Source organism: Fomitopsis serialis (genome assembly GCF_022376445.1).
Source record: "Fomitopsis serialis strain Sig1Antser10 chromosome Unknown B0H18scaffold_45, whole genome shotgun sequence".
In the NCBI taxonomy this organism is placed as follows: Eukaryota; Fungi; Basidiomycota; class Agaricomycetes; order Polyporales; family Fomitopsidaceae; genus Fomitopsis; species Fomitopsis serialis.
Window position 1 is genome coordinate 15886 of NW_025955005.1, and position 14707 is coordinate 30592.

The 14707-nt window shown below is 57.0% G+C and overlaps 5 protein-coding genes across 5 annotated transcripts; 2 read left to right on the forward strand and 3 right to left on the reverse strand.

The window, feature by feature from the left end:
• Positions 1-7: 7 nt before the first annotated feature.
• Positions 8-634, reverse strand: B0H18DRAFT_1120254 (uncharacterized protein; the record flags this gene model as incomplete). Its single annotated transcript, XM_048034081.1, has 1 exon — positions 8-634. The coding sequence occupies one exon, from the start codon at positions 632-634 to the stop codon at positions 8-10; it is 627 nt and encodes a 208-aa protein (XP_047892035.1).
• Positions 635-3952: 3318 nt separating this feature from the next.
• On the reverse strand, positions 3953-5567 carry B0H18DRAFT_1120255 (uncharacterized protein; the record flags this gene model as incomplete). The annotated part of the gene is made up of 4 exons (XM_048034082.1): positions 3953-4569; positions 4627-4817; positions 4880-5231; positions 5297-5567. The coding sequence occupies 4 exons, from the start codon at positions 5565-5567 to the stop codon at positions 3953-3955; spliced, it is 1431 nt and encodes a 476-aa protein (XP_047892036.1).
• B0H18DRAFT_1014131 (uncharacterized protein) lies at positions 5560-6377 on the forward strand (the record flags this gene model as incomplete). Its single annotated transcript, XM_048029136.1, has 6 exons — positions 5560-5661; positions 5694-5729; positions 5762-5852; positions 5878-5951; positions 6004-6247; positions 6311-6377. 4 exons carry the CDS (start codon positions 5560-5562, stop codon positions 5898-5900), a joined length of 252 nt encoding a protein of 83 aa, XP_047892037.1. The 3' UTR covers positions 5901-5951; positions 6004-6247; positions 6311-6377.
• A 1530-nt stretch (positions 6378-7907) lies between these two features.
• On the reverse strand, positions 7908-10811 carry B0H18DRAFT_1014137 (rab-GTPase-TBC domain-containing protein). The gene is made up of 4 exons (XM_048029137.1): positions 9556-10811; positions 9015-9500; positions 8540-8964; positions 7908-8482 (listed from the first exon to the last, which is right to left on the reverse strand). The coding sequence occupies exons 1-4, from the start codon at positions 10545-10547 to the stop codon at positions 8280-8282; spliced, it is 2106 nt and encodes a 701-aa protein (XP_047892038.1). The 5' UTR covers positions 10548-10811; the 3' UTR covers positions 7908-8279.
• Positions 10812-10973: 162 nt separating this feature from the next.
• Positions 10974-13675, forward strand: B0H18DRAFT_1120258 (uncharacterized protein; the record flags this gene model as incomplete). The annotated part of the gene is made up of 5 exons (XM_048034083.1): positions 10974-11629; positions 11686-12184; positions 12236-12281; positions 12968-13227; positions 13298-13675. 5 exons carry the CDS (start codon positions 10974-10976, stop codon positions 13673-13675), a joined length of 1839 nt encoding a protein of 612 aa, XP_047892039.1.
• Positions 13676-14707: the final 1032 nt, after the last annotated feature.

The following is a 14707-nucleotide window of genomic DNA, read 5'->3' on the forward strand; positions in this document are numbered from 1 at the left end:
CACATTTTCAGGACCCACTCGCCGATCGCCGCAATCCTGAGATGAGAATCATAGACTCGGCCACGGTCAACCCCGCCAGCTTCTGGAGATCCTCCTCAAGTTTATCCTTGCGGCTCTCGGGGACGAAATTCTTCGTGGCGTTCAAGATGGTCGCATTCTTCAGCCCAACCAGCTCCAGCTTGCCTGCATATACCTCCGCAGGCAAGCCCAACGATTCGACATAGCGTATGACATCAGGATCTATTCCTGCGAGAGTGTTGGGTTGTGGATTGGAAGGCGCAGTTTGAGCCAGTCCATGGCTACCACCGACGCTCGCCTGTTGCGAGCCTGCGAGGCCTACTCCGTCTCCTACGACGGCAGATGATGGGGCCGTCTCCACAGTCTCGCTGCTGGGCACTCTGCTAGAAGAATTCGGCTGGTCCAGGTGGGAAGATGACCGTGACGAGGATGGAGCAGATACCTTGCTCGCCGAGGTCGCCGAGGCGACATAACAGAGACTCGGAGCCCCTCTGTTTTGATCTGCACCGTTCATTGACGGCGCGCTTTGCTGAGAAATGTTCGCGCTCGGTGCAACAAGAGGGATCATGGCCGTAATTGCAGCGTTGCTGTGTGGCTGGGGACGCTCGGCATCCATGAAGGAGATATCCTTAGGCGACGCGTACCTACCGTGGTCGATTGGAAGCGAAGTTGGTACGAACTCTAGCCTGCAATCGGGCATGGAGCCGCCGACCTGAGAATCGGCGGTGAGTGCCTCAGGCTGAGCTGGTGCATCGGCACTAGAACGGGGAGGCCTAGGGACAACAGAATCTGAGGTTTGGATTAACGGCTTCGAGGCGTCTGACGCGAGAAGTTTCGCGCGCTTTGGTTCTTGTTCCCCGGAGTGTTGCCTGCAGTTTCGAGAGACGTCAGTTTCGTCGCACCAGTTGTGCAGTACATCACACGTCAAACGACTCACTCGTCTATGCGTACGCCGTCTTCACTAAGAGTGTGTTTCCTCTTTGTCAGAGACGCTTGGCGACCAACGTCGGACACTCGAGGTTGCACTACTGGTGGGCTTTCGGGTGGTCTGGGCGAAGGACGACGCGGTGGCTGTTTCGTCTCACTGTGCGTCCGGTCTATGAATGAGCTGAGCCTGGATGGCAGTGCACGTCGTGACAGGGTGAGCTCGAGTGTCCTTCGTGGATGAGGCGGCTGTGGTGACGACGGCAAGTCGTCGAGAATTATGATCGAAGAACTGGGCGAGATTGACGGAGACAGTTGGCGCAGTGACCAGACTGGCCTGCGCGGAAGCTGCGACACTGTTTTTCTGGCAGTCGGTAGCGGATGGGATATCGATGCTCGAGAAGTCCTTGGGAGGGGTAAAAGTGGCGGTTTTGTCTCCGTAATACGGGGTTCAGCGCCACCATTGGCGTCCCACGAGCGCGATGGCTCAGCCCTAACTTTAGGTCCGTCTGCAGTAGTACCTTTGGCGATGGAAGGCTCACAGGCGCCAGTGGCCGGATTCGCCGGCTGTATATGCCTCTGACTTGATGCCGGCTGCTCCCCTCTGTGTAGCAACTATGAGTTCAGTCGTGTTTAACAGCCAGGGAGCCGCTTACCCTGCTGTATGATCGCTCAAAATGCTGGCATGAAGGGTTCCGCCTTTCGCCTTCGGGTTGTCAATCCGTGGGTGTGTAGGTACCACCGACCTCCCTCCGGATACATCAGGTGTTGTTCGCCTTCCCTGCGGTCTTGCGTCCGTAGCCGACTCAGATTGAGGATCAGAGGTCCCCAACCCGAAGGGACTCAGATATTCTCGCTGCTCAGGTCGAGGCGGAGGTGAGATTGGTGATAATGAACGTGGGGAGACGCTAGGCGATAGCGGAGACAGCGGAGACAGTGAGCGAGACAGCGAAGACTCGGAATTGTTCGAAGCCGATGGTGTCAGTGGGTGTGAAACAGATGTGTCTTCCTCCTGATCAGCTTCCACGGAAGCGGTGCTGTTGCTGACGGACCCTGTGCCTCGCTGCAGCAAAACATTAGTTAAGGCGGAATTCGGCGAGGAGCCTGAGGTCACTTTGATTCGAAGGCCCTCAGGTTGTCCCATGGACATCGCCGTGTTCAAGCGATGCCGAGTTCGCAGGACAATGTTGGGCGAAGACGACGTCCGTACATCTGCAGTGGCAGATTGTCAGAACACATCAAGACCCATGTAGAAATCGGGATGGATGTACACGGTGCTGCTTCATGTCGGAGAAGCCCTGCGGGAACCCTCCTCTCGACCGGAACGTCGCACTCGGATCCGAGATCCTCATACTTTGAATCTTCATTACGCAGATACTCAGATTTTTCACTAGAAGTTGCGAGTTTGAGAGGATCCCTATCCCCGTGTTCTGTAGTTGCACGGCCTCTGGCGTGTGTATACGTCAGCACCTGACCAGTCCGGGATAGAGCTCTGACTGAGGCGTCATGGAAGGAATCGTTGTTGGGAACAGTCGCATCCCACTCCTTCAGATATTCAGTGTCTTCTTCCAGGTCGTCTCCGTGCTCGTTTTTACAGACGCGACGTATAGACCGACGAGAGCACCTGAGGGACCTTGAAACCTTGACATGGCGCCAGGCGAGCTCGTTGCACATGCGCCGAATGGCTGCACGCCTTGTGCGGTCGATTTGCTCATGCGGCATCCTGATGTGGTCCGGAAGCTCAGGCCAATGAGACGGACCACCGCCATTTGGATTGGGGACCATCAACAGGGGAACACGGTTTGCGCCTTGTAAACAACTCGACTGTCCATGTCAGGACTTTCGACGTTCAGACTCGGAGGACTGAGAGCTGTCATGCAGTGGTACATACCGTTTTGAGGTTGTCTTCGGGTACTACTCAGTGACGGCCGCCAGGCATCTCATCCAGTTGCGTGCGTTAGCGTGAGGTAGTCTCCGAGCAGAGTTGACGATCCTTTCCGTTGCGCGAGAACGGGAACGAGAACGCGCTCCGGATCCGAGGCCGAGGTCGGGTACATAGTAATAACGTGACAGAGTAAATACTGCGGCACGGTGACTTAATATATCATAGTGATAGTATCGTAGCGGCGCAAGCGCCGATCCCCGACTCCTGCATGGCACACAGCTACTCAGCCTGCCACAGCAGCACCATAGTATATTATGTGTGTATTGTAATATTGTACCATCGGAATGGTATGGAGACTCAATTGGAAGCCCTCACGCCCGCGGCGGCTTCGCCGCCCGGGCGTCTCGGGCTTCCACGAGTCTGAGCTAAGTACACGGTGAACTTACTTACCATAATACATAAGCACTACAGTGCATGCGAGGGCTCCCAACGTAATAGAGGCCCTCTTGCCTTTGGGAGGAGTTATTTGGTGGTCAAAGATCCAGACGTCCAGACGCAGCCAGATGCGCGGTCGGATCCAACTGCCTCGAGCTGCCTCGTAAGACACTCGAGCATTGCTGCGATACCGCTTATGGGAATTTTAAGTCACGTGTTTCCCACGGAGGGAGCGGCATCGCCGGCTGCGAACGACTTATGGTCGACAAAGCCCTCCTCTCCCTCCGGTCGGAGTCGGGGATTACTGCGTCGCGCCTGCCCCGGCCAATACGTCCGATATGCACACATAGAATGCTACCACCCACCAGCCCGAAGCTTCGGCGGACGGCGATGCTACGCGACAACGGACACGAATACATAGACCAGACCTTCGCATGTAATGTCTACATAGGGCTTCGCCCTCAGTGACAATAAAGGGAACCAACAACAAAAAAAGAATGCTACCGGAAATACTACAACCATACTCTGCTTAACTTACCTACAAGGGACATCAGCCATCAGAGGAGGAGGAGGGGATTCCATTTAGTCATCACTTTCGCGCACCATAAGGCTCGCCACGCATGACAATCAGAGGAGACGCAGGGGTAATTCAATAGGAACAAGCTACCGGGATTAATTCAGCAGTACTAGCTACTCATGTTGCCGCCTCAAGCCCGAGATCAATACCATAGCCTCGACGACCGTCACCCCTGCACGCCTCTGAAGTTCCTCCTCTGATTTGTCCTTTCGGCTCTCCGGAACCAATCTCTTCATCGCCGTGATTAGGGCGCCCGTGTTGAGGCCGATGGAGTTGAGCTTGATAACGTACTTCTCCGGAGGCAGGCCAAGCGATCGCAGGTACTGTATCACAGCGGGATCTACATTGTCGAGCGTAGCGTCAGGAATTTTACGTTGGGTGGTGGCAGAAGACGCAGGTGCATGAGTAACAGTATTGACAGTTTGGACCCGGAGACCGGCATTGGTGCCCCTTCCGAGCAATGCCTGGATTGCGGCATCCAGCAGTCCTGGGGACGTCGCGGGTCCTTTGTCGCCAAACTGAGCATGATTTGAGGTTGACAAGTCTCGGACGTCACCAACCGGCAGAGCATTGGGATCCTGAGACCCGGCATCCGCACCTCGCGGTTGGTCATTTACATCGGCGCGAAGCTGAGCATTCCGAAGGGGGCCCGCCCTTGTCGCCTGCGGCGAGCTCGCTACGGGCATCGAGCTGCTAGGTGCCTGCGTCAATGTGGTGTCCGACCGAAGGACTTCTTCCCGTTATGAATCATCTCTTGGTCGCGAGGAAGGCAAGATCTTCTGCGTACCTTTTGAGAAGCGCGGAGCAGGCCGATCGCAGTGCGTCTCTGTGGCTTTTTCTGCAGTGGCAAGCTGGGAATGCGCGGGCGCTGAAGCCTCAGTCTCCCGAGGTGCGTTCTGCTCGAGACCGAGACTGTTCCTCGTGGTAAAGGTAGCGGGTCCGAGCTTGGCCCGTTTGGCCCACTGTGTCGAAGTCACACTATAAGAGACATGTCAATTTATGAGTAGCTGACCGCGGTCATAACAGTTATGGCGACGTACGCATCCGTGCATATGCCAATGTCAGTCGGGCATCGCTGTCCCTCTTCACAGGCGTGATCCGTAGGTGTGGCACGCGATCTCAGGTTCCGTCTGGGGAGCTCTAGGAGGACCCGAGGTGCAAGCTTGGCTATCTCTGAGCATTGGTTGTTAGTAGCAGAAAGCGAGCCTGTATCGGATTCCTGTTGGTCTTGGCTCTTGTCCATGATAGCAGCAGAGGTCGTAGCCGTAGGCAGTGAGTTTGGGCGCGTCGCATATCCGGTATTGCGAGGCGCACGTTTTTGAGATGCCCGCCGCTTCGTGTGCTTGCGGGCGGCACGTATCACGACGTCGGAAGACAGAGACGTGCGCACATCTGCAGAACGATTATCATCAGCACAAGCTTGCTATAGTCCATACGTACAAGGGAACGAAACTAACATGGCGCCTTCTCCCTTCGCAGTCTTGCTGAAATCCTTGCACGATGAATAACGGACAGAGGCAAGTCGTGCTCCGAGTCGGAGCTATCATCGGGCTGAAACTCGCTGACTTGGCTGGTGCTAGTCTCGCTGCTGTCAGAAAGGGTCTCTCCAAACTCGATCTCGGATTCCGTGCGCCACATATGTGCCATAACAATTTCGGTGGCGCCGCCGTCAGGTTCGCTGTCACCGCCAGCCTGAGGCTGAGCTTGTCGCGCATCATCCATGTCCATTCTTGCACTTCCTCCTTCACTTCTTCGCTCCCTGGCGCTCCTGTTGTGCCAGGGCTCGAGCTTGAGCCGCCACAACCTCCGCGTTATCAAACGTGTCGACATCGGTCACCGCCTCCCACCCTTGAGGTGCTTCCCATCTTCGCTGAGGTCATCGCCATGGCCGTTCGCCACGGCCAATCGAGCTTCACGGCAAGAGCACCGATGAATGTGGCAATCTCCTTGTAAGTGACGTGCTGCCTGTGGCGCATGTCCCGGATGACGGCGCGTTGGTGCGTCTTTGGGATGGTCTGCGAGGATGCATGCCTGCCAGGGTTCGTGCGGAAACGTTCTTGAACGGTCGACGTACGGTGGTGTCATATATGAGAGACCGAATATTGTTGCGAGCTAGCGTGATTTCGGTGAGCGCCCACTCGCTATAGAGGATCAGAAGATATACCGTGGGTGGACCTCTAAAACATAACAACACGGCCTTGGCGACTGCGGATCTGGCACGCACCAGATGTCAACGGCTTCAAGGCTATCACGGCAGTGCTTTCCTTTGTTGCAGGGTCGCGGTGCAATAGGTCTTGCTCACTGCCGATAGCTTGAGCAGTTGAGCAGGCCGTTGGCATCTATGGCGAGACGCTCAGGTCCAGAAAGTCATGCGTACAGACTGACGGATGCAGAATCGGAACGATGTGGTAAGAGATCATGGTGTGAGACGATCTCGGCAGGCATACTGAAAAAGGCCAATTTGCCAGCAGGTGGATATACTACGGCCATGCTACGTCAACGCAGTACACGAACTTGAATGATCAGGCACTCACCAACGTCGGTGAATGGTACGTCGGCATGTGAACATGACGCGATGGACCAATGATGTTGGGACTACAGCGCTGTGAATTGAGAAGTCATTGGCGGACGAGGCTTACCACGCGCAGAACAGAGTTACGTTCGGACGCCAGCGACATGGAACAATCCGAGTGCATTCTGCCAGAACCCATTAGAATATGCAGTGTCCGTTAGATGAGATGGTTACGAGTACAATAACGAGATGCCGGTATAGAGTCACGGCTAAAAGAGACGAGGGCGAGAGCGAGACAATAAAATGGTATGGCTACAAATTCGAACGCAGGCGCTGGGATGTCAAGTGGTGCGTAGATGCAAGAGATATGGGAGTGAACTGTAATGGGCATGTGGATGACTGAAAGATGTGCAACGTGTCGTGGATGCGGAACGTGAGCGGTGTATGGTCATTGTCAATGGGTCGTTGGACCCGTCGTGGCGGACCTCTCCTACGAGCGGCCTTTAGTGTTGACGTTGATGGCGGATTCTCTCCCGCCCATCCTCTCGACGGCTGGCGAGTCCGGCGCCGTCGCCTCGTCTATGATCGCCTTCGCCCGCGGGACGTGCGCCTGCGCACGGATCCTCGCGGAGCTCTCCCTCCTTCACTTCCTCTGTATGAACTTCTTGCCGTGCCCGAGCTGGCCTGGCCACCAGACTGCACGTTCGCTGTGCGAAGGTGCGAGGGCCGCGTACATTGCGTGCCCGTCTCGCGGCGACTGGTGGAAGGACGAGAACGCGTGCGGGGAAGCGGGCCGTGGGGAAGAAGCTCGCGATTGGCGACGACGGCGGCGACGTGTAGTTCGACGACATGGCGGGCTCGGAGGGCGTAGGGAATAGATCAGAGGCCGATGGTGCACGTCGACCCGGTAGTCGTTACGCGGTGGAGGAGAGTGGCCTCGAGTCGAGAGCGGCAGGGCGGCGACAATGTCGAGGCGGGCCAACCAGGCTGGAAGGGCTTGAGGGAGACACAACGCATTCTTGTTCTCTGTTTATATGGTTGCTAGCGGTTGCGCTGGGATCAGGCTCGAAGAAGGGCTGCCATTCCGGGAGCAGAGTACAAGGGATCGTCCAAATGCAGATGCGCTTCTCAAGCTCCGCGACACTGACTTGCCATATCTGGATGAAGGGAGCGGCTCAAATTAGTTGGTCGGGCGCAAGACGCATCTCTCGAGCACCAGCCGACCATGGGGCACGAGCGGCCTGACGTACGAGCGCGCGCGTGCGGTGTGATGCAGCGCGGGCGTCGTAGTGGAAGTCCAGGCATCAAAGGCAAGGGGAGGGAGCCCCTCGCGAGCTGAGGATCGCGTAAGCGCTCAAGCGATGTGGCGCGGCACCAGTCCCACACTCTCCCAGAGCGTTATATGAACGTTGTTCTCTACTGACTCGGAGATGTGGCTTTACGTACAACCTTATACCGGCAGATGTGCAATTCGCCTCGAGGAGTAGTACGGAATGATGACTTTCCTTCCAGAACGGCGACACGCAGGCCCCGTGGCATTGACCAGCCCTCCCAAGTTTCAGCAGAACATATGTTTCATTGCACATGCGATACATGGATGCGGATTGCGAACGACGATGCGGGAAGTGATGACTGTACTGTACTACGACGAGGGTTCAAGATTAGCACCTGACATGGACGTCCGTGATGCGAGGCGACTACGATGCGGATATCAAACGGGATAGCTTAGAAGGCTCGAGGAGAGAAGAGAGCGTAAGATGGAAACCACAGAAAACAGCAAACAGACAGACCGAGTGCAGCGAATGAATAGTCCAGAAATCCGACGGTATAATGATACGGTCAACACTCGGACTGGAAGTAAAGAGAACCACCGACGACGTAAAAATATCACCACCATACGTGCGGCACGGTACCGCGCCTCACCTCGCCTAGAGCAGCGCTGAGTTCTGCTGGCCTGACTCGACTAGTCGTTGCCAGTCCGCCCGCCACTGCCGCATACTCGAGCGGAGCTTCTTGTCAGCAACCACCTTCTCGACCCACGACAGAAGCGCGTTCTCGTCCTCAGGGACGAAGAAAGATGACAGCAGCGACAACACCGTCTCAAAACTTGCCGAGGCAGACGTGATGTGATCTAGCCCGAGACAATAAGCACGGAGCGCCGTCACGAAATTTAATTACGCAGACTCACCCCTATGTATCCACACAATCGCCACAGCGACCACCACGAATATGTCGTGCCCCTCCAGGAGAAACGCATCCCATAATCGCAGCTGCGTCTGGAACGGCACCGAGTTGGCGAATAGCGTGATATACCACTTGGTCGCATACGACGTCGTCGAGATCATGTGCTTCTTGAACGCGGCGTACACCGGGGGCAGCAGCTGCTCCATCATCCGCTCCTGCACGTATATCGCCTCGAGCAGGCCTGGAAACCCGGGGCTGAAGATCGTGTGCATTTGGTAGGCGTCGTGTAGGCGCACGAGTGACGCGTATACACGCTCGGGCTCGAAATAACAGAGAAGGGTCGCCGCAATTGGCCCCATGCCTTGACAATACCCGCAGGTTTCGCAGTGTAATGAAAACGAGTGGAGGACATGGAACAGTGACCTTTGCCTACATTCGCGGTTAGTATGCACAGTCAACACACATGCGCTAGAACCCACCCTTGACCGTATCGCGTGCGGAACATGACATGGCCACTAATCGTCCGCGGCACATCCAGGTCGATCTGCACATCATACGTCGAAGGCCGATCGAGAGCTTCTCTATACTCTCCTGAGAGCCTTCGAGTCTCTGCCTTGCCATGCCGTGAGAACCTGCACATCAGCGTGTCCCATGCCGCGCTCCGCCAGCAGTCCGGGATCCCCTTGAACGTCCGCTCCCGCAACTTGTGCTCCTTCGACGACCGCACACCCCACGCCTCGATGTTGGACCCAGGATCGCGCTCCCGCGCCTCGAGCATCCGCGACCACTTCGCCACGCGCGACTTCTCCTTCGGCTGGAGTGGCAGCGACAGCTGGGACGGCAACAGCGGTGGGCTCGCAGGCCCGCTCGTGTTAGCCGAGCTGAGTCGCGCGAGAGGCTTCAGCAGCGGGGCGGCGTGCAGCAGTATGCACCGGTCATGAGAAGGTGTCACGTAGAAACCATAGCTGTGTTTGTGTCAGACGTGTGCGGCGATAAGCAAGACATGGCACTGGTACGCACCGGTCGAGGCTCGCGAGCATGCCCACCTCCTGCGGCGTGAGCTCACGCGTCTTCTCGTGCGCGTCCGCAAGCGCCTCCTGTGCCCGCAGCTCGCTCGCGCGGCTGCCCCCGACCCGTGCGCGCGTCCGCTCTACGCCCTCCTCGTACCCATCGCCGCGCACGCCGCATACGTCCAGCTGCGCATAGGTCGAGCGCACGTGGAATGCATCCGGGTCTTCGTCCGGTGCAGGGGTGATTGATGCCGCACTTGATGGTGAGCTGGGAGAAGACGGGAGGTGGGGCGGAGATGACCGTGGGGGCGTTGCGGCGAGGGAGAGCGCTTGTGGGGGCGGTGTGGAAGCGGGCGTGAGATGCGGAGAGGATGACCGAGGTCGGGTGGTAGGCGAGGTGGGTTGACTGGATGACGGTCGACTGTTTGGCACAGATAGAGAGGCATAGGACAGTACCCGAGGAGTGCCGTCGCTGGCAGTAGCGTAACTAGATGTACTCCGACTGTTTGAGGCCGAGGGTTGTGCAGAGCCGTTGGAGAGATGGCGCGCGTCAGTGTAAGACGTCTTTGACGAGCGCGCCTGACTTGACGGGGGCCGCTCGGCGTAGGCAAGCTGGACGGATCCGTTAGAGACGACGGACTGCCGTGCCTTTTCAACGATGCTCGCCCGCTTGAAGGTGTCCTGTTCGAAGTATGCGCTGTCCTCGACCGGCCTACTCCACCGTGGTGTCGTGCTTCTGCGGTCGACACCCAAGACAGCGACGTCGACTGCTGTGTCCTTGCCGGGGTGGAGCACGGACGGGGAGGCAGACCAGCTGCCTTCGTCCTCCTCGTACATAGAATATATCGTGACGATGGTCGTTTCGGAGGAGGCGCGTTCGCGACTGGAATCGTCGACGGAGAGGTCAGGCGTCGTCGCAGCCGAGGAGACCGGGGGCGAGACAGGCGGCCGTGAAGGGTCGAGAGGGGTTGGAGGTACGACAAGGACCGACGGGGAGTCCATGAAGAATGAAGGTAGAATGAAAGAAAGGTGAGGAAGAGCAGAGACTGGTGCGCAAGACTCCACACAGCCGCCGTCCTTCACTGGCGGGGGCGATCAATCAATATGCTTTCTTTGGACACGCTCGTCGTCCACTGCAGTGAGCAGCCCGTGCCCACCGTATCACGAAGATGGGAAGGTACTCGCTGGCCGTCGCGGGAGAGTGACGGTAGTGGACAAACCAGCAAAGTCGCACGTCGCACCGTCACGGTGACCGGGGAGGACAATACCCATATCGGGCAATTCCCGATTCAGCTGGCCACGTGGTACTACGGCGCACGTGCCCAACCTTAATTCCTCATGGGCGTCTAGTTCACCGCGAAGGGACCCTGCAGCACGGCCATTTGACGGTCGTCCTCTATCGTTTTGTCCCGCCCTCACCAGGCGACCATGTCTCGTCGCGCACCCAACGCGTCCTCTTCCAACGCCGTGGCCACCGCTCACTCCCTTGTCATCCTCGGCGAGTATACCCACACACTCGACTCTCTCCCGCTCGACCTCTCCCGCAACTTTGCCGAGTTTCGCGAGCTTGATGCTGTCCTATCTGCCTCGATGACATCCTTGACCGCCAAGATCACCCAACTCACCAACATGCTCGAAACCAACGTTGGGTCCAAGGAGGAACGCCTGTGGCTGCTGGCCGACATCGCAGAGGAAGCCACCCGCCTCAAGCTCGGCAGCGAGGACAAGATACGCGTTGCTTGTCATGCTGCAGACGGCCTCCGTGGTCACAAGTCGCATATGAAAGCCCTCCTGCAGAACGTTCCAGACCGCGACTTCGATAGCATCGATGCACTCTGCCGGAAGACGGTCTACCCTCATGTGGCGCCTTACTCTACCTCATTGCAAGGCGGCCTCGGAGAAGGGCGCCGACAGAGAAGAGGAGCGTATGGGAGTTTGCTTGCGAGCGGCTCAGTGGACGCAAGCCCAGCGAAGCGGAAGAGGGCAGCGGGGAGAGATGATGAGTCGGAGGCGGTGGGCAAGACGCCGAGGAAAGAGAGGAATGCTGACGCTGGACGGCAGCGCAATGGTCCGAGAAGCAAACGGTACGCTCACAACAAAGTCAGAGCAGCATCTATTTTCTAACAAACCGCACTGAAAGGCCCGATCGTGCCGCTTCACCCGCTGAATCCCTGATGTCGGTGGCCTCGCACTTGCCACCGAGCGCGCAAATCTTGGGCGCTCCTCACCCTCGCCAGAATGCCCCCTCTCGCTCGGGTAACGGCAATGCAGCCAACAAACGCTCTCGTGCAGCGCAAAACCATGAACACCATGCCTCGACACCAGTTGACCAAGTACACGAGATGTATGTCCCACCTCCCTCAGCCTCCGCTGCACACCCTTCTCTTCCGAACCCGTTCGCGCACACTCTGAACGGGATGGGCGAGTGGACGCCCGGCCAGCTGGAGGGCCCTGGGATGCCAGTTGCCCGCAATTTCGTCAACACCTCTGCTGTTGTAGTCGACGAGAACGAGGGCGCTGTTGCACCTGCTGGGGAAGGCGAGGGCGAGGGCGATGACGGCAAGACGTATTGTGTGTGCAATGGTGTCAGTTACGGAGAGATGATCGCGTGTGACGATGCTAGCTGTGATACTGAATGGGTGAGTGCGCTTAATGCGATGCTTGCTCAATTTGCTGATGATTTGCGTCAGTTCCACCTCATGTGCGTGGCCTCCAAATACCACCAGTTGGAGAGTGGTACTGCGAGACATGTCGGGGCAAACGCAACGGCCGCCGAGCAGGCCGCGGTGGAAAGAAGAAGGCTGGCGGTGGTCGTTCAAATGCTCGGAACACTTCGTCCTAACATGTACCGAGCAAGTTGATACGGTGGGTGAGGTCATATTCGCGTAACGCGTTCAGGTCTGGACGCTGATACCTCGTCGCAGATGTGTTGTACGTATACCAGCGCTGGATGTACTCTAGAATCATTCTTCTTCCTTACCTGGATCCGCTCTTTCCCTCAAGACGATTTCGATATCACTTACTTGACTTGCCGAGATTGTCCCTCTGAGACTCAGGAGAGTTGCTAGTTGACAATTGGTGGGTGTGTGCTTCGTGTTCTGTCTGTCTTGGAACGCGTCCGGAAGCGCCCGTGCGATCGTGTACGCGACAATCACGTGTTAGTTCGATTACCGAATGTAGCGCGTTGCTCGCCGCGACGCTGCTCCCGACCATAACATACCCGCTGCGGGGTTTCTCGCCGTCTGCTGCTTGTCTCTTGCCTTCATCATCTCTGGTCAAATCAACCTCTCTGATACGCTGCCCTATGAGCTTAACGACTTGTGACGATATTATCCATGTTGTACCTCCGGAAGTCTGGCTCCATATATGTCCGCAGTTCTTGTCTAGCTATACTATTGACGTGCTCACAATAGTGTTTTAAGTCTCATTCCTGGATCTTCCAGAGCTCGCCAGCGTTGCTCGTGTCTCTTGCGTCCTCGCGTGCTATGCCGAAGACCCCGTACTGCACCATCACCGCCTCCATGTAGTCGCGCCCTCTCGTGTGTCGCACTCCCTGTTCGGACAGAATTCGGAGGGTACACCCTTGCGGCCAACGGTCAGCGACCTAGTGCATCGCGGGATCATGCGCGGCCTTGGAATAGAACGACGGTGGAGAGCGGGAATGTACTTTTACTCGCAGCACGTATGTCGCCCACGACCTCTCCAGGTTGTCTGCAAGCCAGATGCTCACCATGTACCTTCTGTTTCTTCAGATGGTTGCACAGTACGAGGTCTCCCTCCGCCTCCAGCGCACGCACGCGGGCAACATCGTAGAGTCCGCCCTGCGGCGACGCTCTCCCACTAGCCTCTTCCATGTCTACTCCGCGCGCGTCCTCCCAGACGAGCTCTCCTCCGCGGCGATCTCGCCGTCACTCATCCCTGCCATGCGCAAGCTGAAGTGGTCCATCCAGCGCGACCGCCTCGCGAAGCTCGTCAAGGCGCGCAGCGAGATGGTACGGAACGGCGGCGCCGTGGCGTGGCTCGAGGACAGGGGCAAGGCAGTCATGCGGAGGGAGAACGAGCGCGTGCGCTTGGCTCTGTGCCCCGGGATTGGAGGAATCGTGAGGTTTTATGAGAACCTCGGTCACTGATGAGACTGTAGGAATGTGTATGGACGAGGGACATGAAACGGTAGGCTTTTTATACCTCTATGTGAAGGACTGTATGTGGACTAGTGTATGCTGTTTTCACGGCCGGTTCTACGTTGGATGTCCGGCAACGGGTCCTACGACCACTGTATGTTTGAACAGTCACCGGCTTTGTTTCATGAACAGCCTGAAACTGTGAAGGTTTTGTACAATCCACACCTACGAGTACACGTATACACCCTATTGAATCGTCTTAGAGATGACAGTGGTGTCCAGGAGTTTATCCGCTGGTTAGTCGAGCTATGCTATCAATGACGCCTTGCCTTGATGCAGTTGTTCTAGGGTACTTGGACTGGATGCTTCGTGAGTTCCATAACTTTAACACCCGCGTACCATCTCATGCTCCGAAATTCGCAGATCTCTTGGGTTCTGGGGCCACTGGCATACACTCGGCGAGACTGCGCGGGGATGAGTGCCATGTCTGTATCCTATCTCTGGTACGTCTCAATTTCCGCAGATTCAGGGTTAATGGCAGATGTACACACGTCGTCATCCGCGCTGCCCCCGAGCCAAAGTGGGCGAAATGGCGGCTTTTGAGATGTCGTACGTCGCAAGGCCATGGCGACAACTTCTGCTGTCGTCAGCCAAAATCAGCAAGGAGGTAATCCAGGCCTGCTTTCCGCTTTTAAGTCAAGCAGAGCTCGGAGACTCCCAGTTCTCTACCTCAAGCACGACCCCAGCTTCCCCGGTGGAGGCTGAGATCGTGTGTCACACCATTGCCCGTCCCACGGATCACGCCTGTGAAGAGGAGTGATGCCTGGCTGACACGTAGGTCACCGTAAGCTAGTAACGGAAGGCCACCAATAAGTTGACACGCGCTTCTTACAGTGACACTTCGACGCAGTGGTACAAAGGAGCCAAGCTTCGGCAAAGGCCTGCTACGTTTATACCGAGGAACAATCTTGAGCAAGACGCACTGCAATCATCGCTTGGCCTGCTTTCAGAAAAGTCAGCTAGCACACTCAGCGCCCAACT

Excerpts from the sequence above, each read along its gene's own strand:
- B0H18DRAFT_1014137 (XM_048029137.1), bottom strand. The coding sequence starts at position 10,547 with ATGGACTCCCCGTCGGTCCTTGTCGTACCTCCAACCCCTCTCGACCCT. Across the intron at positions 9,501-9,555 it reads ATGCTCGCGAGCCTCGACCG|CTATGGTTTCTACGTGACAC; the intron begins GTGCGTACCAGT and ends ACACAAACACAG. Across the intron at positions 8,965-9,014 it reads CGCACGCGATACGGTCAAGG|GCAAAGGTCACTGTTCCATG; the intron begins GTGGGTTCTAGC and ends CCGCGAATGTAG.